The following is a 23,578-nucleotide window of genomic DNA, read 5'->3' as shown; positions in this document are numbered from 1 at the left end:
GTAGTGTAAATGGCATTGATTTAATTGTGTCTCATAAGCAGTGGTTTTCGACCTTATTTTTAATAACGGCACCCCTAAGTAATTTATTTTATTTTGTGGCACCCCTTCTCAATTTTGTGCCTGTTAGATCGACTCTGTTTGTCCTGTCTGTCATTAAAAAAAATATGTTATATGATAGTTATTACAATAATATAACTATAAACAAAATTACAATTCATTATACAAATTATATATATATATATATAATAATTTTATTCTTTATATAGAGGTACTAAATGAATATCAATTATAGATTACCATACACCTTTTTATAATGAAATAAACATATAAATTTTTAAAAAAATAATAAGTTTAAGTAACTTAAATCCAAATTAAGTGACACCCCTGGAATGTTGTTGTGGTACCCTGGTTGAAAACCACTGTCATAATGTTGACTACCTTCACAACAAATTACCATGTATTGCACTGCCTCAAATAAGTAACGCTTCACCAGTGAAGATCCCTCGGTGTGGGCACCTGCACAGAGTTGAGGGGATCTCCCAGTGATGCTAATCTGGAAGGCCAGCAGCATCACTTGGATTTAATTCCCATACCTTGGTTCCAGGGTTACATCATTGGAATCCATCGAGTGCAGCCGTGTGCCACAACCCATGTAAACTCAGAAAGGGGGGATCCTGGTGGTTGAGGGACCCAGCCTGAATACACCCCCTTTGGCCCTTGCTTTGTTCAGTTGGTGGGATCTGAATTCTTATTGCTAGGGTCAACTGCATTCCAGTAAGTCTCCCTCCCTTTGATCTTGGGATGGGATCAAGACTCTTTGGAAACGTGGGTGTGGTGCTCCTAAGTGAACTTGGCGTCCCATTCAGGTGCCCAGTACCTGCTAGTTCATGAGTGGGCATTCCCTCGTAGGGCTTCATGGTGGGTGAGGTACTTAGGGCATCTGAAATTTTTATCTTACTCATATGAGTAATTTAAATCCTATTTCTTCTGCAGCCCCAACAAGACCCCTATCTAATAATCCAAGTGAAAATAATAAAAACACCTCAGTGAAAAGAGCCAGAACTGAGGACACACCACCATCAGTGACACCACTCTTCCTCATTCTGAATTCCACTGGAGAGCAGTCAGTTGAAAAGATTTCACCCTTATTTATCCAGAAAGGATTAGAGGGGTTGGCAGGATCACCAAAATTCATAAAAACGGCTGTGTTCTGGCAAACTTTTGGTCAAAGCTTCTAGCACGAAACAAGTAGAAAAAAATCCTGGAATCTACATCCATAGGGGGTATGCCCATCACTGTAACCCCCATAAAACTCTGAATTCTTCATGAGGTGTCATATCAGAGTGGGACCTTCTTCATGTATCAGAAGAAAAGATCTGTTCTGAACTGAAAGTCCAAGGAATGATGGCTGTCAAGAGAATATCAGTGCAAAAGGATGGGAATCTCACCCCTACCCGAATTTTCATCCTAACATCCCCCATGGCCTCCAAGTTCCATCAAGGCAGTCTACTTAAACTGCCCAGTGAGGATTTACATTCCAAACACACTGGGGTGTTTCTGATGTCAAAAATACAGACACTCACAAACAGCTTGTAGTGGTAACCAATCCCTGCTTGATGTGGTGTGAAAGACTACGAAAGCAAGGAATGTTCAGCTTCCAAACCGATCTGTGTAAATTGCCAAGGAGAGCACCCTGCCTACTCTAAAGCATTCCAGCAGTAGAAGGCAGAAAAAGAAATCCAAAAACTAAAAACAAAGCTGAATATCTCTTGTTCAGAGGCCAGAAAGTGCATCAAACCAATAAATAGCGGGAAGCTTTCGTACGTCCAGATGTTTACTGCGAAGTGCACTATTGGTACACAAACTGAGATGAGTATACCACCAAAAGAGTCATTTACTCTGATTTCACACTGTTTATTACATTCTTAAAAGCCCACCCAAAAAACAGTCAGTTGCCATTACCATATCCGTACCTCCTAGTGCTCCACCACTACCCAAACCAAGTGGTAAAGAAAAGCCAAAAAAAAGATCAGAAGAGTCATCCGTAATACTAGAAACAATGGATGTAGAGGATAAGGAGGTTCTGGACGAATCGGTCTTTGCAGGGTAGGAAGTGGACACAGGTCAGCATCCATACTTTCCCAAAAAAAAGATAAATCCAGGACTGACAAAAGTAAGCCCTCACCATCTTGGAAGCTGCCTGATGGACCCACCAAGCCAAAATAATGGCTAAATTCCTACAATGGAATTGTCGTGGAGTCCGATGATGACATTGAGGCCCTTGTGCTTTTGCATGAGCCAGTTTGCTTTTGCTTGCAGGAGATTTACCTAAAAGCAAATGATGACACCACCATGCATAACATCATAATTTTTCGTAAGGATAGAATTGCAGATGGTCCTGCTCATGGAGGAGTGGCTATCCTTGTCGGCAACCAGACCCCAGTTCAGCCCTATCTACTTACAACCAGCATAGAGGCTGTTGCAATTCCCCTTATAGTGGGATGTTTATTAACCATCTGGTCTATTTATTTGCCACCTGAGACTGATATCTCTCAGAAAGACCTTGATGATCTTGTAATTCAGTTGCCTCCCCCTTTCTTACTTCTTGGGGATTTTAATGGACATAACACCCTGTGGGGAAGTGCTAGCATTAGTGGAAGTGGATAAGTCATAGAGCATATGTTAAATGACAATGACCTCTCCTTTCTAAATGTGGGAAAAAAACACCTTCTTCCACATGCTATCCCATACATTTTCTGCCATTGAACTTTCTCTCTGCTTCTCTTCTCCGTTCTCTCACTTGGGATGTGGAGAACAACCCATATGGAAATGATCACTTCCCTGTGATATCCTGCTTACACAGTGGGAGACCTTGTTTTCCTTGTAGGTTACCACAGTGGAAGTTTGATCAGACTGACTGGAATGCCTTTTAACATCAGGCAAATTTTAAAATCACTACAGTCAGTCTAGAGGGAGTCTATGATGCAGTCACATACATTATAGAAAATATCGTCCATGCTGCCAAAATTGCAATTCCAAAAATATACTGCCTGCTTTCCACCTTTTCCCAAACTGTTGTGGAATTCACAGTGTACAGCAGCAAAAAAGGCTCAAACAAGCTTGGGGGATATTTCCCCCAAGTTTATATTATGAGTTTATTTCCTAGATATAAGCTTGGGGGATATTCCAACGATATCTTAACATGGCTAACCTTAAAGCTTTTAAACGCGCATGAGCCAAAGCATGCTATACTCGCTGCCAGAGTCAGAAGGAATCATGGATCCATTTTACATAATCTCTTGCCTAGTCTACCAGCACTAAGGTGGTCTGGGATAAAATCGGGAAAATGAAGGGAAAATATACATCTCACCCCCTTATCGATCCTAGACTATAATGGATACACTATTGCGAGCCAACTGCAATAACCAATGCTCTTGGGGAAACATTTTAAAACATCTGTGTGTAAAAACTGTTCCCCAAAGTTTCTGGTCCTTAAACATAAAAGTGAAAAACAGGCACTAAATTTCACACTAAAGGGCCTTTGGCCCTACGAGCCATTCACTATGCAGGAATTGAAAAGAGCTCTCTCCCTTTCTAAAGCAAGTGCTGTTGGACCTGATGGCATTTATTATGAAATGATTAAACACCTCTCACCAACATCTATGGATCACCTGCTCCTTTTATATAACAAAATCTATACTGAAGAGCAGTTTCCAAATGCCTGGTGCAAATTGTTCTTGCCTTTGAGAAGCCACGAAAGGATCTTAAAATCTCTACTAGTTATCGACCTGCCCCTCTGACTTGCTGTCTTTGCAACATCCTGGAGAGCATTATTAATTTTTTGTTTAATGTGCTATTTAGAATCAAACCGCCTTTTCTCCTACTTTCAGTGTGGCTTCTGTAGAAACAGGTATACTCTGGACTGGAAAAAATGCATATGGGAACCTTCTTAAACTCGGAAAATTTGGTTGTCTGTATTCTTTGACATGAAGAAAGCGTATGACGCAACTTAGAGATTTTGGAATATTAAAAGATTTGCATGACCATTGATCTCATAGGGCATTTCCCTGTTTTTATTAAAAACTTTCTAGCCAAGTGGTCCTTTCAAGTTTGTGTAGGATCTCACTCTTCTCTTCCACTTTGCCAAGAGGAAGATGTACTGTAAGGATCAGTATTTTAGTGTTACACTTTTTGCCATCATAGTAAATTCCATCACAGAACTACTTTGCCATTTGACATTTTAGACTTTCCAGGTTTTCCCCAAATACTAGAATGTTAGCATTAGTAAAGGCAGATGATGCAAGAAACCAAGCTTATATAGCATCAGCCAAAAAAAAAAAAAAAAAAAAACTTCTCATTTCACCCATCCACTTGCTCCAAATGTCGGTCTATTTCTGCCTTGAATCTATTTAAGCTATCAACCTCCACAACAAAGGATGGAAGTCTGTTCCACTAACCAACTACCCGCTGGCTCAAGGCAAACTTCCGCACATCTATCCTACATCTGTCTTTCCTCAATTTGAATTTATGCCCTCTCAGGTGATTAATTCTGAACAATACGAAGAATTCCTCAGCATTGAGCATGCTCAAACCATTCAAGACTTTATACACCTCAATCAGATCACCTCGCAGGTGCCTAGTCTCCAGACACTGTAATTTGCAAAACTTAAGCCTTTCTTTGTAAGAGCAACCCTTTGTTCCATTCACTAATCTTGTTGCCCTTCTCTGTACTCGTTCCAGCAGCTCTACATCCTTCTTTAAATGAGGGCCTCCAGACCTGTATACAATACTCAAGGTGTGGTCTGACCATTGCCTTATACAAGGGGATAATCACCTCCTTATCCCCTGCTAGAAAAATTTCCGTATATCATTGACAAGACATCATGAGCTACTCTTGCAGACCGTCTGCACTACTCAGAAAACTTCATATCTGCCCTGAATAATTTACCCCCAGGTCCTTTTTCATTCTCTACCACTGTCAGTGTAGTATAATCCAGTTGAATGCGTTACTCTGGGGTTACTGCTTCCCATGTGCAGCACTTTACATTTGTCAAAGTTTAAAACTTTCTACAACAGTAAACAGTACACTCTATGTTGATGACTTTAGCATATTTTCTCAGTCATGCAACATAAGGGGTTATTGAAACGACAACTGCAACAAGCTATTGATCGTCTTTATTCCTGGGCACTTGCTAATGGATTGAGGTTCTCGCCACAGAAGACCGTTTGTGTATACTTTTATCATAAGCCTATTCATCCTGAACCTGAATTAAGGCTTGGACAAAATGCTATTCTGTTAGTGTCAGACACAAAATTATTGTTACTCATATTTGGTAAAAAGTTGACCTTTCTAGATCACATCCGTCAACTCCATACAAAGTGCACGAGAGGCCTTTATTCTTTGCTCTCTACCCTCTACATCCTGGGGTGCAGACTGATGCATTTACTTTGCATGTGTGCAATCCAAACAAAACTACAGTTCCCAAGTATAGACATCAGCCAGAAGCAGTGTACTTCGATGGTTGGACCCTATCCATCATTACGCTATCCGTATCGCTACTGGAGCATATCGAACATCTCACATCCAGAGCCTATACATTGAAGCAAATGAACCACCATTATCGCTTCGACGTAAGAAGTTGTCTCTTCAATATGCTTTAAAACTGAAATCTCTGCCAGACCATCCTATGTGGCCAACCGTTTTTGAGCCACGATGGGAAAGTTTGTACAACGCCCATCAGACTGCCAATCGCCCTTTTGGTATTTGTCTCCAAGAGCTACTGAAAGAACTTAAAATCAAGGTAGACATGTTTGCCCAAACAACAAAGCAGCCCCTTCCATCCTGGCATGTTCACGTTCCAGCATGCGACTTTTCCCTTAAAAACTGGGGAAAGTTGGACACTCCATCATCTGTCTACCTGCATCTTTATTCAACACACAGAGGTGAACATTCTGACTTTGCGCCACTTTACACAGAGTGCTCGAAGGTCAGAATTATATGTAGGATCTGCTGCTGTCTTTATAGACACTACCTTATCAAAACAGATTCTCCCTGAATGCAGCATATTCACTGCAGAACTGCATGCTATAGAGTTAGTCTTGGATCACATTAGTAAATGCCCAGCACCAACGACTCTTTTTATATTCGCATTATTTGAGCGTCTTACAGGCTTTATTATCAGTGAGATATAATCCTCACCCAGTTCTGTCTCAAGTTCAGCAGAAGATCCACTCTGTCCATGAATGTGAATATGATATCTGCTTCTGGATTCCGAGCCACATTGGGATTAGGGGAAATGATTTGGCTGACACTGCAGCCAAATCAGCAATTCCTCATAATAATTGTTGCCAAATAAATACACCAAAAGATTCACTCTCAGCGGCAGGATTCATGGAATAGATAGACTACCAATAAATTGCGTGATATAAACCCTGTAATTGAACCTTGGCAGTCTAGTCTGCACAGGAATTTGCTGAATTTGTATTTGTATTTGCTGAAGGCTGATGACCCTCCTACATGTGAGTCCTGTGACATGGTTTTATCTATTAGACATATTTTAACCGACCTGACCAGATTTTAGCAATACTCGTTTTATGACTTTTAACCATCCAACTGAGCTGTATGCACTCAGTCAGATTTTATCCGACAGTGGGAAGGTGTCGGGTGTTTTTAATATTTTACAACTTTATTAATTTATATACATATATATAAAATAAAGCATATACTTTTATATACCACCTTTTATACATATATACATTCTTAACTTTTTGACCAGATAACTTTTTTAAAGTTACCAGAATCTGTATTTACCTTGTCTTGGCATATAATAGCGATTGTTGCTAATGCACCAGAAAAATCTTATACCAAACCAAATCAGTCCATCTTAGAATCTTTCCAGTAATCTCAACATGTTCCAGCTTATACAGTTAAAGCATTCCACTCAGTCCCTCTCGTGAGGGACTGTGGAATACTTTGCTAAAATTCAAATAAACTTTATCAGAATTGTTCCTTACATCCAGCTCATGAGTAACTGTTTAAAAATAGCTAACTATGTTAGTTAAACATGATATTCCCCTTAACAGGACTGTGTTGTTGGTTTTTTTTTTTTTTTTTTCAGATAACTTTTTCTTTCTAAATGTCCCTGAATTGCACTCTTAATCATTGCCTCTAAGATTTTCCCTGACATTGAAGTTGAATTAACTGGCCTGTAGTTAACAACTTCACTCTTCGAATTGGCTTTATATATTGGCAACATGTTCGAACTTCTCCAGCCCAAAGGAATCCCTCTACAGTCCAAAGATGCTTTAAAAATTAAGCTGAATGCACTGTCCGGTAGCCTCCCTCAGAATTACTCAATATATGCCATTGATTCCATACCCTTTATGCTCAAAGTTTTTCTGATAAATCAGGCATTTGCAATTTTGAAATCACTAATTTCATATTGGTCATTCTCACTTGCATAATCTCTTTTCTCAGCAACAATAGCTGGGCTATATAAGAATCTTTTCTACTTAAACTGTCAACTTCTACAACAACAACAGCGGAAGTTTGTTCTAGCAATCAGCCAACCGCTGCCTAAAGGCAAATTTCTGCACATCTATTCTACAACTGTCTTTCTTCAGTTTGAATTTATGCCCCCTCAGGTGCAGAATCTGTCTTCTTCCACTCAACCATCCTTTTATCCATTGTATCAACTTACCATTAATGCCATACTGCTGCAATTCGTACAGTAGTCTTCCATGTGCAACAGTATCAAAAGCTTTCCTGAAATCCAAGTATATGATATCAAAATTATTTTTTTGCATACAGTTCCTTTGTGACCACATCATTGTATCCAATCAAATTGGTCAGACGAGACTTTCCCTTGACAAAACCCATGCTGTGTCTGAATTATTGCTGCAGGCTTCTCTAAATGATCCTGCAATGCTTCTTTAACCATTGACTCCATTATTTTCCGTGGAACAGAAGTCAAACTAACAGGTCTGTAATTACTTGTGCCACCCTTTGATCCTTCTTTGTGAATTGGAGATACAATTGCATATCTCTAGTCTGTGGGGACTTCCCCTGAGTCCAATGATGCTCTCATAATTATTGGTAAGGGCTTGCTTACTTCCTTTGCTGCCTCCTGCATTATAACTGGATAGATTCCATCTGCCCCAGGTGCCATTTTTATGCTTAACTTCAATTTCTCCTCCATTTTGCTCTAAGTTATTACAAAATCACTTAGCTTCCTTTTAGAGTTTGATAAACTACTGGATTCTCCTCCTTGAATAACTCCTCATGTGTGAATGTAGATGCAAAACTACTCATTCAGTTCATCAGTTACTTGAGCAGCAGGATTATCAATAGTCGAACCATCTATGTTAAGTGGATCAATCTGATTTATCCCATTCCTTCTAGAGTTTACATAAGTGAAGAACTCTTTGCATCCTTTGCCAAAGATTTTTCACAATCTGCCTTCGTTTAGTTGGAACAAAAAATGTAGTAGCTTCCAAAATTACTTCTTTGAATGCTTCCCATTTAGGATTTGCTCTTGGTAACATCATCAGTTGGTCTCACTGTATAGAACCTAAAATATCTCTGAGACCACTGTAGTTGCCTTTATGAAAGCAAGAGCCCTTCCCTTTACCCCTGATGGTAGTTACATCTTTAAGTAAATCCCACTGCAGTACACTGTGATCACTACTACCTAGTGGTTACTTTATCTGTAAATTCTTAATGCATGAATAATCACTGATGATAATCGGATCTAGAGTGTTACTCCCTCTTGTTGCCTCTCTATCATGCTGCTGTAGAAAACAGTCATCCAATAAATCCACAAAAGCCTTGCAAGTGTGCGAGTGACCAACCCACGAGTTCAGGTGTATATCTGGGAAGTTTAAATCCCCCATTATAAGACACTCAGATTTACTGGCCCACTCTATTTCTCTGTATAATTGTTCATTGTCCTCATCAGAGTCATGAGGTTCATTCGTAGCCAGGTGAGCAGGAGTGGCAGTGCGTAGCACGCGCTTCTTGATTAGACCAGGGGTTCGAGTGATTTCCTAGTGCTTATGTGACATCAAACTGACTCAACATTGCACTGTCCAGCTATGTCAACTCGATGCACTTCCTTAGATTTTTACGTGCATAACCCCTACTCCTTTCCTATCCTCAGCGCAAAATTCCAGTTCTGCATCCCTTATATCTGAGTGGCACCAAGTTTCTGATATCCCAACAATATCCACCTTGGATAGCTTAACCACCACTTCAAATTCATCAAATTTGTTTACTATACTCCTAGAATTGGTGTACATGCAACTATTAGCATTAGTAGAGGCAAGAAAGCAAGCTTATGCAGCATCAGCCAAAAAAAAAAAAAAAAACATACTTCCACTTCACCCCTCCATTCATTCGAAATACCTGTCCAGCTGAGCCTTAAATTTTTTTAGGCTATCAACTTCCGGGATAAGGGATGGAAGTCTGTTCCACCAACCAACTACCTGCTGGCTAAAGGCAAATTTCTGCACGTCTATCCTGCATCTGTCTTTCCTTAATTTGAATTTATCCCCTCTCAGGTGATTATTCTTAGCAAGAGGAAGAATCCCATCAGCATTGAGCATGCTCAAACCATTCAAGGCTTTATACACCTCTATCAGATCACCTAGTCTCTAGACACTGTAATTTGCAAAATTTAAGTCTTTCTTCCTAAGAGTACTCCTTTGTTCCATTCACTAATCTTGTTGCCCTTCTCTGTACTCGTTCCAGCAGCTCTACATCCTCTTGAAATGAGGCCTCCAGACCTGTATACAGTACTCAAGTTGTGGCCTGACCATTGCCTTATACAAGGGAATAATCACCTCCTTATCCCTGCTAGAAAAAGTCCTGTATAGCATTGACAAGACACCATCAGCTACTCTTGCAGCCCGTCTGTACTGCTCAGAGAATGTCATATCTGCCTGCACAATTACCCCCAGGTCCTTTTCATTCTCTACCACTGTCAGTGTAGTACCACAGAGTTGATATGTTGCTCTGGTGTTGCTGTTTCCCATATGTAATACTTTACATTTGTCAATGTTAAACTTCATTTGCCACCACTCAGCCCATCTGCTCAACCTTTCCAGATCCTGTTTGCAGCAGCATAGTGTCAGTAGTGTCCTTGAAAACCCTGCCGACCTTGGATCATCTGCAAACTTGGACATTAAGCTTGATATACCATCATCAGTATCATTTATAAATACAGAAAACAATAATGGACCCAACACTGAACCCTGAGGGACTCCACTAATAACATTAGTCCACGATGAGCAGTGTCCATTGATTACCACTCTGTCTTCTCTCCCTCAACCACCCCTTTATCCTTAGCAGAAATTTGCTTCCAATGCCACACTGCTCCAATTTGTGCAGCAGTCTTCCATGTGCAACAGTATCAAAAGCCTTTCTAAGATCCAAGTATATAATATCAAAGTTAATCCCTGCATCCAGTTCGTTTGTGACTGCATCATAGTATCCAATCAAATTGGTCAGGCAAGACTTCCCCTTAACAAAACCATGCTGTGTCCGAGCTATAACTGAAGTCTTGTCTAGATGATCCTGCATTGCTTCTTTAACCAGTGCCTCCATTAATTTTCCTGGAACAGAAGTTAAACTCATAGGTCTATAATTACTTGTGTTGGCCTTTGATCCTCCTTTGTGAATTGGGGTCACATTTGCACATCTCCAGTCTGTGGGTACCTCCCCTGAGTCCAAGGAAGCTCTTATAATTATGGCTGGCTAAGGGTTTGCTTACTTTCTTTGCTGCCTCCTTTAATATAACTGGATAGATCCCATCCACCCCAGGTGCCTTTCTTGTGTTTATCTTCAACAATTTCTCCTCCACTTTACTCTCAGTTATTACAAGATTCTCTCGATTACTGCCAGAGTTGAATACACCTCTGGCATTCCCCTCACTGAATAACTCCTCATGTGTGAATGTCGATGCAAAATATTCATTTAGTTTGTTAGCTACCTGAGCATGATCATCAACAGTTGACCCGTCAATATCAACTGGACCAATCTGATTCATCCCCTTCCTTCTAGTATTTACATAAGTAAAGAACTCTTTTCTGTTTTTCTTTGCATCCCTTGCCAAAGATTTCTCGTAATCTGCCTTTACCTGCCTAATCTCCTTTGTAACTTGGTTACAGATCAACTTGTATCTATCATAGGCTTCTGTGTCACATGTTAATTTATATGTATCGCATGCATTTTTCTTCCCTGTCATATGTCTCATTAGTTCATCTGACATCCATTTAGGTCTAAACCTTGAACAATATTTCTTAGTTGGTATGTAAAGCCTAGTAGCTTCCAAGATGAGTTCTTTGAATGCTTCCCAATTTGAATTTGCTGTTGGTAACATCATCAGTTGGTCCCACTGTATAGAATTTAAATACTGTCTCAGACCATCGTAGTCACCTTTACGAAAGCAATTACCCTTCCCTTTACCCCTGATGGTAGTTACCTCTTTGAGTAAATCCCACTTCAGCACACACTGTGATCACTGCCACCTAGTGGTTCCTTTATCTGCAGATTCTTAATGCATGAAGAATCACTGCTGATAATCAAATCAAGAGTATTACTCCCTCTAATTGCTGGTGCATTATAGCCTAAGCTGCTAATGCGCCAATGAAATATAAACCAACCAACCCTCTAGTTGCTTCCTGAACATGCTGATGTAGAAAACTATCATCCAATAATATCAAAGTTATTCCCTGCATCCAGTTCTTTTGTGACTGCATCATAGTATCCAATCAAATTGGTCAGGCAAGACTTCCCCTTAACAAAACCATGCTGTGTCCGAGTTATAACTGAAGTCTTGTCTAGATGATCCTGCAGTGCTTCTTTAACCCTATATATGCACCTGTTCTTACTCTTAGTTATTCTAACACAACCCATGTAATTACTTGTTTCATGACTCCCACCAGCTCCTGAAATCTTCAGCAACTGGCTTTCTGGGCTGCTGCTCATTCCAATAGAAGCAGTGCAAGAATCATTTCCACCTCTGCCTGCAGCTACTGTTAACTTATTAGTCTGTGAATCCCCCCCCAAGCTTGCAGTTTTCTGACCCCTCCCTAACATTGTCTCGTAGCATCAGCAAATATTCTTGCATCCTTTTTATTTAAGTGTATCCCATCGCTGTGGAAGCAATCTCTCCTGTTAACAAGCACAGACCATACTGAGAAAAATTCTACCCCAAGAGCCCTGCACAATCTCTCTCTCCAGGGCCGTATTGATTGACAAGGCTCTCATCATATACTCCCTCCTTTCGTGTCTGGTCAGGATTGCAGATACTTTCAAATTTAACCCTAACTTGTGACTTTTTTTCAGCATTGACCTGTACTTGCTTAGTCAATCCACAGATCTCCTACATTTAATGTCATTAGTACCAACGTGTGCAACAATATCGCCGTCTGTGTGCTTAAAAAATGATATCTGCTGTACAACATCATCAACTTTTGCCCCTGGCAGACATACCCTGTCCTATTCCACCTATCACCTATCAGTTTAACAGAATGGGGTGGAGAGATTTTAAGCCACGGCGACTTCCAAATTACAAAGTCTCTGGCAGGGATTATTAGAACTGACATATGCACAAGTATCATCTCTGTGGAGAAAAGAATCATACAGCAAATAATTGGGATTCTGCCAGTCAAAGTAATTAGAGCTTGGTAGACTGTAAGTGGAAATGGATATCATTAAGTTAGAAACTGAAACCACATATATTTGGGAAATGAAAGAGGAAATGTTTTGGAGGTTTAAGTCCTTTCACAGATAAACTTGTTGTAATAGTTTGACTATCCGTGATGTATTTAGTAGTAAGAAAATGTGGTAGGACATCTGTGATGTAATTGAAATTTTGGATAGGGCATTTGCACATAGCAAGAATACACCCAGGTCCTTGATATAACATGGCTTGGAAAATGTGCCCCACACACTATGCGGGTTGCACATTTGAGTCACCACCTCCATTTTTGAGTACAAGTAGCTATGTGGCAGAGTAGAGGTGTCAAGGTTATACACTGACTGATTTGGTTGCTTTCTAGATAGTTACCAATAAGTTCTGTCTGGTGGACTATCTAGTGGTGGGCTTCCAAACACCATTTTAGAGCAGCACCCCCCCAAAATGTAAGGATGTGTGGATCTCACCATGATGACCATCACAACGTCAATCTCTCTGGCAATCCTCTCTCTATTGGAAGAGATTCCATCTCTTCCAGTAGAGAGAGGATTGCCAGAGATTTGTTCTGGGGATTAAACATAGGATTTCACCTCTTCAAGCTCCCAATATGCAAAGTTGGTATCGCACCAGTTGATGAGAGTCATCTAACACCTAGTATTGCCTGGTAAGAGGGGGGGAGTCAGCATTCCTTATTGTTTTGTGGACAGAACACGTCAACCCCTACTTACATTGGGTCACACCTAGGTGGTCAACTCCAGTATACTAGGTGCTGCACTTCAGTTCTTGCATGTGGGGGTTTACCTGTGGTTACCAACATTTGGTTGTGGAATGACTGCTTTTTGCCAAAGTTTGGTCCACTTAGCTCAAATGTCACCTGAATATCAGTTCTTTCAGCATTTTAGATTCCCAGGTAGCAAGCCCAGCTTGTCATACCAAGAGAAAGTCTGCGATAAGTACCAAATATACCCTTAAGTACCAAATATATTAATGTAAAAGTCATGTTTTTCTCCCAGTTCAAACCTACAGATGATACGGCTTACTGAATTAAGACCTGTAATTAAAAACATTCTTGCTAGATGATGAAATAGGCAGTACAGAAATTGATTCATTTTTCGATCAAATCAGAATTGGATAAAGTGAGTTTATTTAGTTTTCTTTATATTAGAGTTCATCTGACAGAACAGAACTTTAGAACAATTTTTAGTTATTTCATTTCCCCTTTTGAAATCCATTCAACATGCAATACTTTGAGAAACACTGCAATAGAGCTACTGAAATTTTCAGTAATAAAACTGTGGCAAAAAAAAAACTACCTTGTCATGCATTGCAATTACTCGATAGCAGTGGCTCCCAATTTTTTTTTTTTTTTTTTTGGCAAATTTGCTTTACTAGAGGCATATGATGCAAGAAAGCAAGCTTGTATAGCATTGGCCCAAAAAAAAAAAAAAAAACCTTCCCATTTCACCCATTTGCTTCAAATGTTTGTACAGTTCTTCTTTGAATTTATTTAGACTATCAACTTCCACAACAATAGGTGGAAATTTGTTCCAGCAATCAACCACCCGCTCGCTAAATTCCTTCAATAATAATAATTTTTACACTGAATCTCATTTAATATTTAATAAAATTTTAAAGTAACTTCTTGAATATATACTGAATTTATTAAAAATAAAGCTTTTCTTAAACTTTTAAAACATTTGCAATAAAATATAAATCTTTGTTGTTTAAAATATATGAGGGGTGATAATTTAATTCATGGACTGCTGCAAGACTTATCTTAATTGTCATCATCTGAATATTTCGAAATACTCTTCCTTGAATTTTTCACACTTTCGCCACTGTCATACCCACACATTAAATGCTTCTTGCAAGCCATTTTTCGAATGACTGCAATGTGCTTCCAGGCGCCTCCGTAGCCAGGTGGGAAGGAGCAGCAGTGCGTAGCACACGCTTCTTGATTAGACTAGGGTTCGAGCCTGTCACCACCAAATACGGAGGATGCGGAAAGTTCAGGGAATGACCCCCGCATATCCCGGAGCAATATGGCCTTAGTTGCTAATGCTCCTACAAACCAAATAACAAACAATAACATAACAATGTGCTTCCGTTGTGACTCTGTGAGCAAGCATTTCCAGTCTGTCGGACTGGAAATGCTTGCCTTTCAGAGCTTTTTTTTAGGTCCTTGAGGTTGTCACAGACATTCTCTCAGATATGCGACAAGCTGTACGTGCTACCTGGGCATCTAAAACGCTGATGGAACTGATATTCGAGTGACACTCAAGTCAAGTGGACCAATTTCGGCGAAGTCCAAACGGTCTGTGACAGCCAAATCCTCTGCTTCCACCTTCTCGATGGTGGGACTGTTAGTTATCCTGGGTATAACCTCCATGCACAAGTACATGGTGGGTGACAACCCAGGTGTGAACCAATGTAAGCAGGGGTCGAGGTGTGGCATCCCACCACATGGAGGTATGCCGCCACTCTGTGTTACCAGGCAGTACTAGGTGGTAGATGACTCTCATCAACCGGCGCAATACCACCACTTTGCTTATTGCAGGCTTGAAGTGGTGGAACACATGTTTAGTCTCTAGAGCTAAGTTCCGGTCAACACTTCCCCATCTCTTCCATCATGCAGTATGACTTATGACTTTTGAGGTTAGGATGAACATCGTGGCAAGATTCAATCTTCCTTACATTTTGAGGGTACAGCTCTAAAACGGTGTTCGCAGGCTGGCCACTAGTTAGTACACTGGACCGAACCTGTTGGTAACTCTCTAGGAGGTTTCTGGATCAGCTAGTGTATAATCTTGTTACCTCTACTCTGCCAGATAGTGACTGCAGGGAGTCCAAGTAGTGTGTATGTGGGGGGACCTTGTCGAGGCCACGTTATGTCAAGAATCTGCGTATATCGTTGCCATGTGTACGCCCTATCCATAATTTCATACAGCATGTCCCACCCACTTTTTCTTACTATTGAATACACCATGAATTGTCAAACTAATAGAGCAAGCTTATCTGTGAAAAGATCTAAACCTCCGAAACACTTCCTAATTCATTTCAGAAATATACGTGGTTTCAATTCTAATCTCAACGATGTACATTTCCTCTTGCAGTCTGCCAAACCCCATGTACTTTTTCTGACAGAATCTCAGTTATCTGTTGATTCAACTACTGCTCATCTCAGATGCCCAAATCATTCGCTGTATGATTCCTTTTGCCTCAAAGGTGGTACTTGTGCATATGTCCGTTCTTATATTCCCACTTGGCAATTTGGAATCTTTTCTCTACCTCATTGTGTCAAATTCATCTGTTGTCTCTACCGTTCTCCCAACTTTACTAATCTCTTGAAGCTCTTTGACCTCCTCTCTTTGCAACATGACTTTCTCCAGTCCAACTTTCCTAACAGTGAGGTAATTTTCCTTGGTGATTTTAATATTCACAACTCCAGCTGGCTTCCGTTTTCTAGTCACACCGACCCAGGTGGTCGAGATGCTGAGGCTTTTGCATTTACAAATGACCTTGCACAGATTGTTCATTTACCTACAAGAATGCCAGACAATCCTAATCATACAGCCAACACACTTGATCTTTTTCTCACAAACAACCCTTCTAAGTACACGGTCAAAGTGAGAGGTCCTTTAGGCACTTCAAATCACAACTTGGTGATTGTCTCTTCTCCAATGGAGCCTTTATCTCATGGCTATTCCCAACCTCGTGTTGTTTGGCATTACAAGAATGCAAAATGGGATGACATGCGAGATTTCTTTTCTTCTCTTCCTTGGTTGGATTACTGTTTCAAAACTTCTGATGTCAATGTTTGCTCAGATTGTGTCAGTGAAATTATTCTTGCAGGAATGGAATCCTTTATCCCATACTCCACTTTAAAATATCGTCCTTTATCTAAACCTTGGTTTTCCAATAAATGTGCTAAGGCTGTTCAAGAGAAGAATGTTGCATATCGTAATTGGCTTGTTTCTAAGTTTCATTTTCTGCTTACACCAAAGCTCGCATCAATTGTAAAGCAGTTATTAATCAGTCTAAATTAGAGTTTGAACAGGCTAAGAGTAGAAAACTTGCTACTTGCACTAATGGTAGCCGAGCATTCTGGTCTCGCCAAAGCTAATTGGCAGCAACTTTTGCCCATCTCTGCTCCAACCTCTGTCCAAACCAGATGGTTCTATTGTCACTTCAGCCAAGGTTAAAGCTGACCTGCTAGCATCCCAATTTTCTTCCAACTCATGTATTAATGATCTTGGTAAGACACCTCCCACCATTCCCAACACGCTCCATTCAATGCCTCCTGTGGTCGTCCGTCAAAAGGATGTCAGAAGAATTTTGACGAATCTTGATGCAAAGAAAGCTCCAAGTCCCGATGGTATTTCTCCACTTGTTCTCAAAACCTGTGCTCCTGAACTTAATACTATTCTTTGCCGCCTTTTTTTTTTCACTTTCTTATTCCAAAGGTGTTTTTCCTTCTGCTTGGAAATTTGCTCATATCCAGCCAGTTCCTAAAAAGGGTGACAAATCCCTCCCATCCAATTATCGTCCCATTGCAATTACTGCTACTCTTTCTAAAGTAATGGAGAAATAAATTAACCGCCAACTCTTAAAATAGAAACATTCCGTCTGATCAACGATCGCCAGTTTGAATTCCGTCAGTATCGATCCACTGGTGGTATTCTTGCTTATTTTACCCATTTATGGATAATTTAATGGAAAGGTTCGGTGAAACACAAATAGTTGCTCTTGACATCTCAAAGGCTTTCGATCGTGTTTGGCATAAAGGTCTTCTAAGCAAGCTTCCATCTTATGGTTTGCCAACTGTTTTTTTGTAATTGGTTATCCAGTTTTCTCTCTGATCGCTCACTAAGGATAATGGTAGATGGTTCTCTGTCTTCTAACTTCTCCCCTAATGCTGGTGTCCCCCAAGGTTCAGTTCTTTCCCCCACTCTTTTCCTCTTGTATATTAATGACCTTCTTCCATTGACTGGAAATCCTATCCATAGTTTTGCCAATGATAGCACATTGCATTCCACTTTCCATTTTGAGACATCGTGCCCTGCTCAGTCAGCTTCGACTTCTCGAAAATCTGCCCCGAATTCCTTAAATGCCGATCTTCAGGTAATTCTCCAGTGGGGCAAAGACAACTTAGTTGATTTTAACCCTTCTAAAACTCAGTCTTTTCTTATATCTTGCAAATAGGATTCTTCTGCTCCTATCTATTTGGTGACAATGTGATTTCTAGGCAAAATGATATACCCTATTTCCCCATGTATAAGACACACCCTTTTTTGAAAAATTTGGGGTATAAAAACTGGGTGCATCTTATACAGTGGTTGTAGATTTTTTTTACTTGCATTTCCTGCTTTTTCGTGCTTGTTATCTTTGTGCTCATTGTTTCGCACTTGTTACAGGTATATTAGGTTACGTTTTGCCATATTCTGCCCAGAAATGGCTCAGAAAAGATTTTCGTGCAGTGCTGAATTCAAGTTAAAAGTGATCCAGTTTGCAAAAGTGAATGGAAATCGTGCTGCTGAACGTAAGTTTGGTCCTCCTGCAACTGAGAATACAATCCAAGACTGGCTATGGGAAGAAAAAACCCTACTGAAAACACCACAGCAGAAGGCCATGAGAAGCAAGTCAGCAAAATGGCTTAATTTAGAGAGGGAATTGAAGATATGGATTGAAGAGCAAAGGGCAATTGGAATTCCTGTGTCCACAAAGATGGTTCAGCATGAGGCAAGAAGAATTGCTGATGAAAAAGAAGCTAGTGATTTCTAAGGAGGACAAAATTGGTGCTTCAGGTTCATGAAACGGAATGGACTGAGCATGCGTACACGCACCGGACTTGCCAAGAGGATGCCTGAAAGCTATGAGCAGAAGGTTCTTGAATTTCATTGTTTTGTCATTCATTGTCGAAAGACACATCAGTTTGAGTTGGGACAGATTTCAAATATGGACAAAGCCCCCTTCAATTTGATGTCCTAAGTAACAGAACCATTGATAAGGGGGTGAAAACTGTAACTGTGAAGACAAGTGGACAGGAAAAGAGCCATTATACAGTTGTTCTAGCTTGTTGTGCTGGTGGAACCAAGCTGCCTCCTATACTGATTTTCAAACGCAAAACAATGCCAAAAGAAGACATTCTTCGAGGAGTGTCTTTTCCACGTTCATGACAAGGGTTGGATGGTTCAGGATGGGATGAAGATCTGGTTTGAGAAAGTTTGCAGCAGGAGACCAGGTGGGCCGTTACGCAAATCTGCCCTATTGGTGCTTGATCAGTTCAGGGCACACATAACAAAAGCTGACTGGGCTAGCCGGGTGGGTAAAGTGCCTGCCTTGCAACCCAAAGGTCGCGGGTTCGAATCCCGCCTCGGGTTTGGATCAAAGTACTGCAAAAACCTTGGAAGGTGCATTACGGCCATAGAAGCCGATGCGCCAACAACTACCAAAAAAAAACCATAACAAAAAAAAACAAAGAAGATTACTGCAGAGCAAAACACAAACCTTGCCATCATACCTGAAGGCTTGACATCCCAGCTCCAACCACTTGATGTCAGCATTAACAAACCCTTCAAAGCTGCCATGAGAGACAAATGGAACCAATGGATGAAGTCTTCTGGGGACAATTTGACACCAGCAGGAAGAGTAAAGAAACCAACTATAGGAGAAATTTGTACCTGGGTGAAAAGATCCTGGGATAATATCAAGATTGAGATCGTTGTCAAGTCATTTAAGAAGTGTAGCATTTCAAATGCCATAGATTGGAACTGAGGACGAGGCAATATATGAAGACAGTGATCGTCATCAGACACAGATGAGGACAAGCTAATGGATGGGAGTTTTGACAATGATGAGGAGTTGTATGAATTTTATGATGAATAAAACTTGAGTTCAATAACTTTATGTAATACATTTTTTTTTTTTTTTTTCAAATTTTGGGCCCCAAAATTAAGGTGTGTCTTATACATGGGGAAATACGGTATCTCTTTTGAGGATTGCCCTTACTTCTAATCTCTCTTAGCACAAGCACATTACAAATATTGCTTCCTCTGCATCTAAAAAAACTTGGTTTTCTCTTTCGCTCTTGGCGTTACTTTTCTTCCAAACAGCTGCTCACTCTGTATAAATCTCAAATCCACCCTACCATGGAATATGGTTTCCACATCTGGGGTGGTGCCCCCAAAACCTCTCTCAGGCTTCTTGATTCCATTCATAAGAGGGTAGTTAGGTTAATTAATGATTCATCTCTAACAGTCTCTCCACTCGCTGTCTCATAGACGTACTGTTTCTGCCAAATGCCTCTTCTACAAATACTTCCCTGGGCACTGTTCATGTGAATTGGCTTCTATAATTCCTGCTCTCCCTTTCAAAACATTGCAAACACCTGCCGCCACCAGCCAACTTCCATTTACTGTCCAACTTCGAATTCACAGAACCAACTTTTCATCTTCCTCGTTTATTCATTCAACTGCCATTTTCTGGAACAACCTTGCTTCATATGTATTTCCTGAAAATTACAGTCTACAGAAGTTCAAGTCCAATGTCAACAAATATCTTCTTTCATCTTCTCAACCTCCAACCCAAGCACAGTACTAAGTACTATAGGTTCTAATACCTCTCCTGTTTGGGGTTTACATAAAAAAAAAAAAAAAGACTTTGAAACAGGAAGAGATCACATGGGGCTAAGTCCAGTGAATGGGGGGGGGGGGAAGACATGGCAGAACCTCTGCGTGTATGGCAATGATCACTGCCTGCACATTATTAGCCATAATGGGGCCTGGCATTGTCTTGATGGAGAAATAACTTCACACCGGAAAGTTTGGTTACACCAAAATATGGCTGTCCTACTAAGGCACTCATTACCATATGCTTCATTCATCTCTTTAACTGATTTTGAAGGCGACTCCGTAGCCAGGTGGGAAGGAGCAGCAGTGCATAGCACACGCTTCTTGATTAGACCGGGGTTCGAACCCGTCACCACCAAATACGGAGGATGCGGAAAGGTCAAGGAATGACCACCGCATATCCCGGAGCAATATGGCCTTAGTTGCTAATGCTCCTAAAAAAAAAAAAAAAAAAAAAAAAAAAAAAAAAACTGATTTTGATGCGTAATGCATTTAAGCCCCGTCTGACATGATAGTGAATCACATATCTCTGTTCAGTCTGTATGTCCGATATGCTACTTTCTTAAAAACGATCATCTGTAACACGCGACTAAAAAAATTTGCGGGTGTACCCTGTATGCACAAAAGATGTTTTATTTTATATTAAAACATCCTTAGGAAATGTACGCATGAGATTGTATTTTCAACACTTTTCACAATTCGATAGTGGACAAAGAAAGAAAATCAAAATCGTTGAAATTTTTAAAATTGAACAGCTAGAACCGAAGTTATGAATGATGTAATATTTTATGCTCATGCCCCCTGCTTTCCCTACAAATGTTAGGGACTGAGTTAGCATTTATTTAGGAAGTTTTGCACCATTTCTGTCTCACATTTTTGTTACCAATCAGTTTTACTTCAGTCCAAAATATTTAGTGTGAACGATGTAAAATTTTATTCTTATACCTGCTACTTACTCTACCGAATCAAAGTTAGTGACTGAGTTAGCGTCATTTGCGTCTTTTCTGTTTAGCATTTTCATTACCAATCAGTTTTACTTCATTCAAAAAAATTCAGTAGGTGCCGCCAAAGGTGTTTTCACTTAAAAAACTCTTCATGCAACACTTGCTCGACAAGTACTAGCTTGCACACACAGTGTCTGCTGTTTTTTGATCACCCCTTGTATTTTGGTATATCTGCTAATGTTTCTTTGACCAAAATGTTATATGAATATTGGGATGTAGCCCTTTTGAAATACCATCCAGTTCAGACCCATTTTTGTCTCAAGTTCAAAATTAAACACTTTATAACTTATTTGTACATTTCCATCCATTTACATAGAAACTGTTAATGTTCATTAGATAATGAACATTGACAGTTCCTTAACAATCTACACTCTATTTATGAAAGTGGGTGCGAAGATGACCCATACTGTTACCCTCTCTCATCATGTAAAATTCTCAGTTATGGCATATAAGTTTTCTTTAGCCTACACAAGACATTTATGTGTATTAGAAGACTGTGAATATAAACATGGGCTTCATCGGATCATGAAATGTCATCTAGCCATTGTTTGTCATATTCAAGTTGGGTGATACACTGATCTGCAAAATTCATATTTATCAGTTACAGGGCTACAACTCAAAGTAGTTTCAGCATCTTGACCGTTACTTTGAGTGTAAATAAGTATTTGTAAATGTCTAGATTCTACTTTTGCCTTATGTTCTCCTAAGGATGAAGTGAAAGTTTATAATTCATCTAATATTAATAATGGTTTCTACCTATATCTAGGGAAAACCTTTGTGATTTTTTATCAGTAATGCATCCAGTCTGTTCAGATTTCAGCATTGCTACCTTGAAGGATAAATTAAAGAAGTTTCTTAACAAGAACATTGAAAAAAAAGCATGGTGCCCTGTCTTACTTGAATGTTCTTTTTGGGGGATTGGCTTGTGCATTAAGACAGTTATTTATGGCAAGAGCAATAAGTCCAGTTCAATTCACATATTATGCATTGGCTCATGCAATGATGCATGATTGCAGTACTATTAAAGCATTTATTAGTAGGGTATAGCTACGCTGCTGGGCTTCAGGGGACAGGCATATTGGAAACAGAAAGGGTAGCTTCAAGTGTTTAGCTTCTCTTGGGTAGGTTGAAATATATTACAAGGGGGAGGATGATATTAGTGATTTTCACGTGTCTGTTACACCTCTCAGTATCATATATATATATATATCTTTTTATCCAGATATAACAGAACAGATTATTCACATATATCTCTAAGATCCTTAAACATAAGTGCCTGCTATTTACAGCTTCCTGGTAAAAAGCTTTAAACTGCGGTCTCACAAATTAAGACTACTTTGAGCCAATTTTGATCATTCAGTCATTTTTATGCATATGCTGTAAGAATGCCACTAGACACATCCTGAAGATATTATCAGTGTTGACAATGCACATAGGTTTTATTCGTATAAGTGGTTCAAAGTCTTCATATATTACTATACAGTGGGTTATGAGCTGTGATTGAGGATAGCTTTTAGATCTCACTTATTGTTGACTTTTATGCTCATTTAGATATTGCTTTTTATTGTACTTTTTATGCTTTCTGAATGGCTGTAATTCCTGTAATAGTAGATTCACTTGTGAATATTCAATTTATGGTTATTTTCCTTATCTGCATATTAAAATATATATTTTAAAATACTTTTAAACTTTCCAGGACACGCATCAGCTTAAAATTCACCAGGTTATTGTGCGAGTTGATGGCTGGCAACAAGTTGTACCAGTATCTGTTGACAGAGTAGGGGTCTATTTCCGTGATGCACTACCACAACTAAGTTGCTCATCTTCATTTGTGAGTTGATGTTTTTCTAGAAATCTATGAATTATACATTTTTTTTTTTTTTTTTTTTTGTGTTATATTACAAAAAGGGAATGCTGTTGCTGTGTGCTGTCTTTTCACTTCTGATAATTAAACCATAGATAACGTCCAGAAGGGAAGGAATACATTCAAAATTGTAAACTTTCAAAAAAATCAACAATACAAGAGAAAATAATACAATTTTTCAGGGGTGGGACCAATAATTGTAGTTTAAAAAACATGATACTTCTACACCAGACAGATGTCAATTTTGTTTTCAATTTCTGGAAAGAGTGTATGGATATCTTTGAATTTTTCTGGGAGTATTCCAGTAGTTCAACTTTTCTTAATGGTTTGCAATACTTATTTTATGTATTTTTTTTTCTTTAGTATTTTAAATATGCTGTGTTT

The 23,578-nt window shown here is 39.6% G+C and overlaps 1 protein-coding gene across 6 annotated transcripts in view; it reads left to right on the top strand.

Moving 5' to 3' along the window:
• Positions 1–23,578, top strand: part of LOC150079291 (intermembrane lipid transfer protein VPS13D-like) — a 1,618,665-nt gene that overhangs the window by 1,150,609 nt on the left and 444,478 nt on the right. For all 6 annotated transcript variants that reach the window (XM_090383928.1, XM_090383929.1, XM_090383926.1 and 3 more), the window contains one exon: positions 23,027–23,161. In XM_090383928.1, the coding sequence (XP_090240054.1) occupies positions 23,027–23,161 (135 nt within the window). The remainder of the gene's footprint in view (positions 1–23,026; positions 23,162–23,578) is intronic.

This window comes from Mastigoproctus giganteus, chromosome 10 (assembly GCF_048544385.1).
Source record: "Mastigoproctus giganteus isolate SK-2022 chromosome 10, ASM4854438v1, whole genome shotgun sequence".
In the NCBI taxonomy this organism is placed as follows: domain Eukaryota; kingdom Metazoa; phylum Arthropoda; class Arachnida; order Uropygi; family Thelyphonidae; genus Mastigoproctus; species Mastigoproctus giganteus.
The sequence above is the reverse complement of the archived record's forward strand: the minus strand, read 5'-3'. Positions and strand labels throughout refer to the sequence as shown.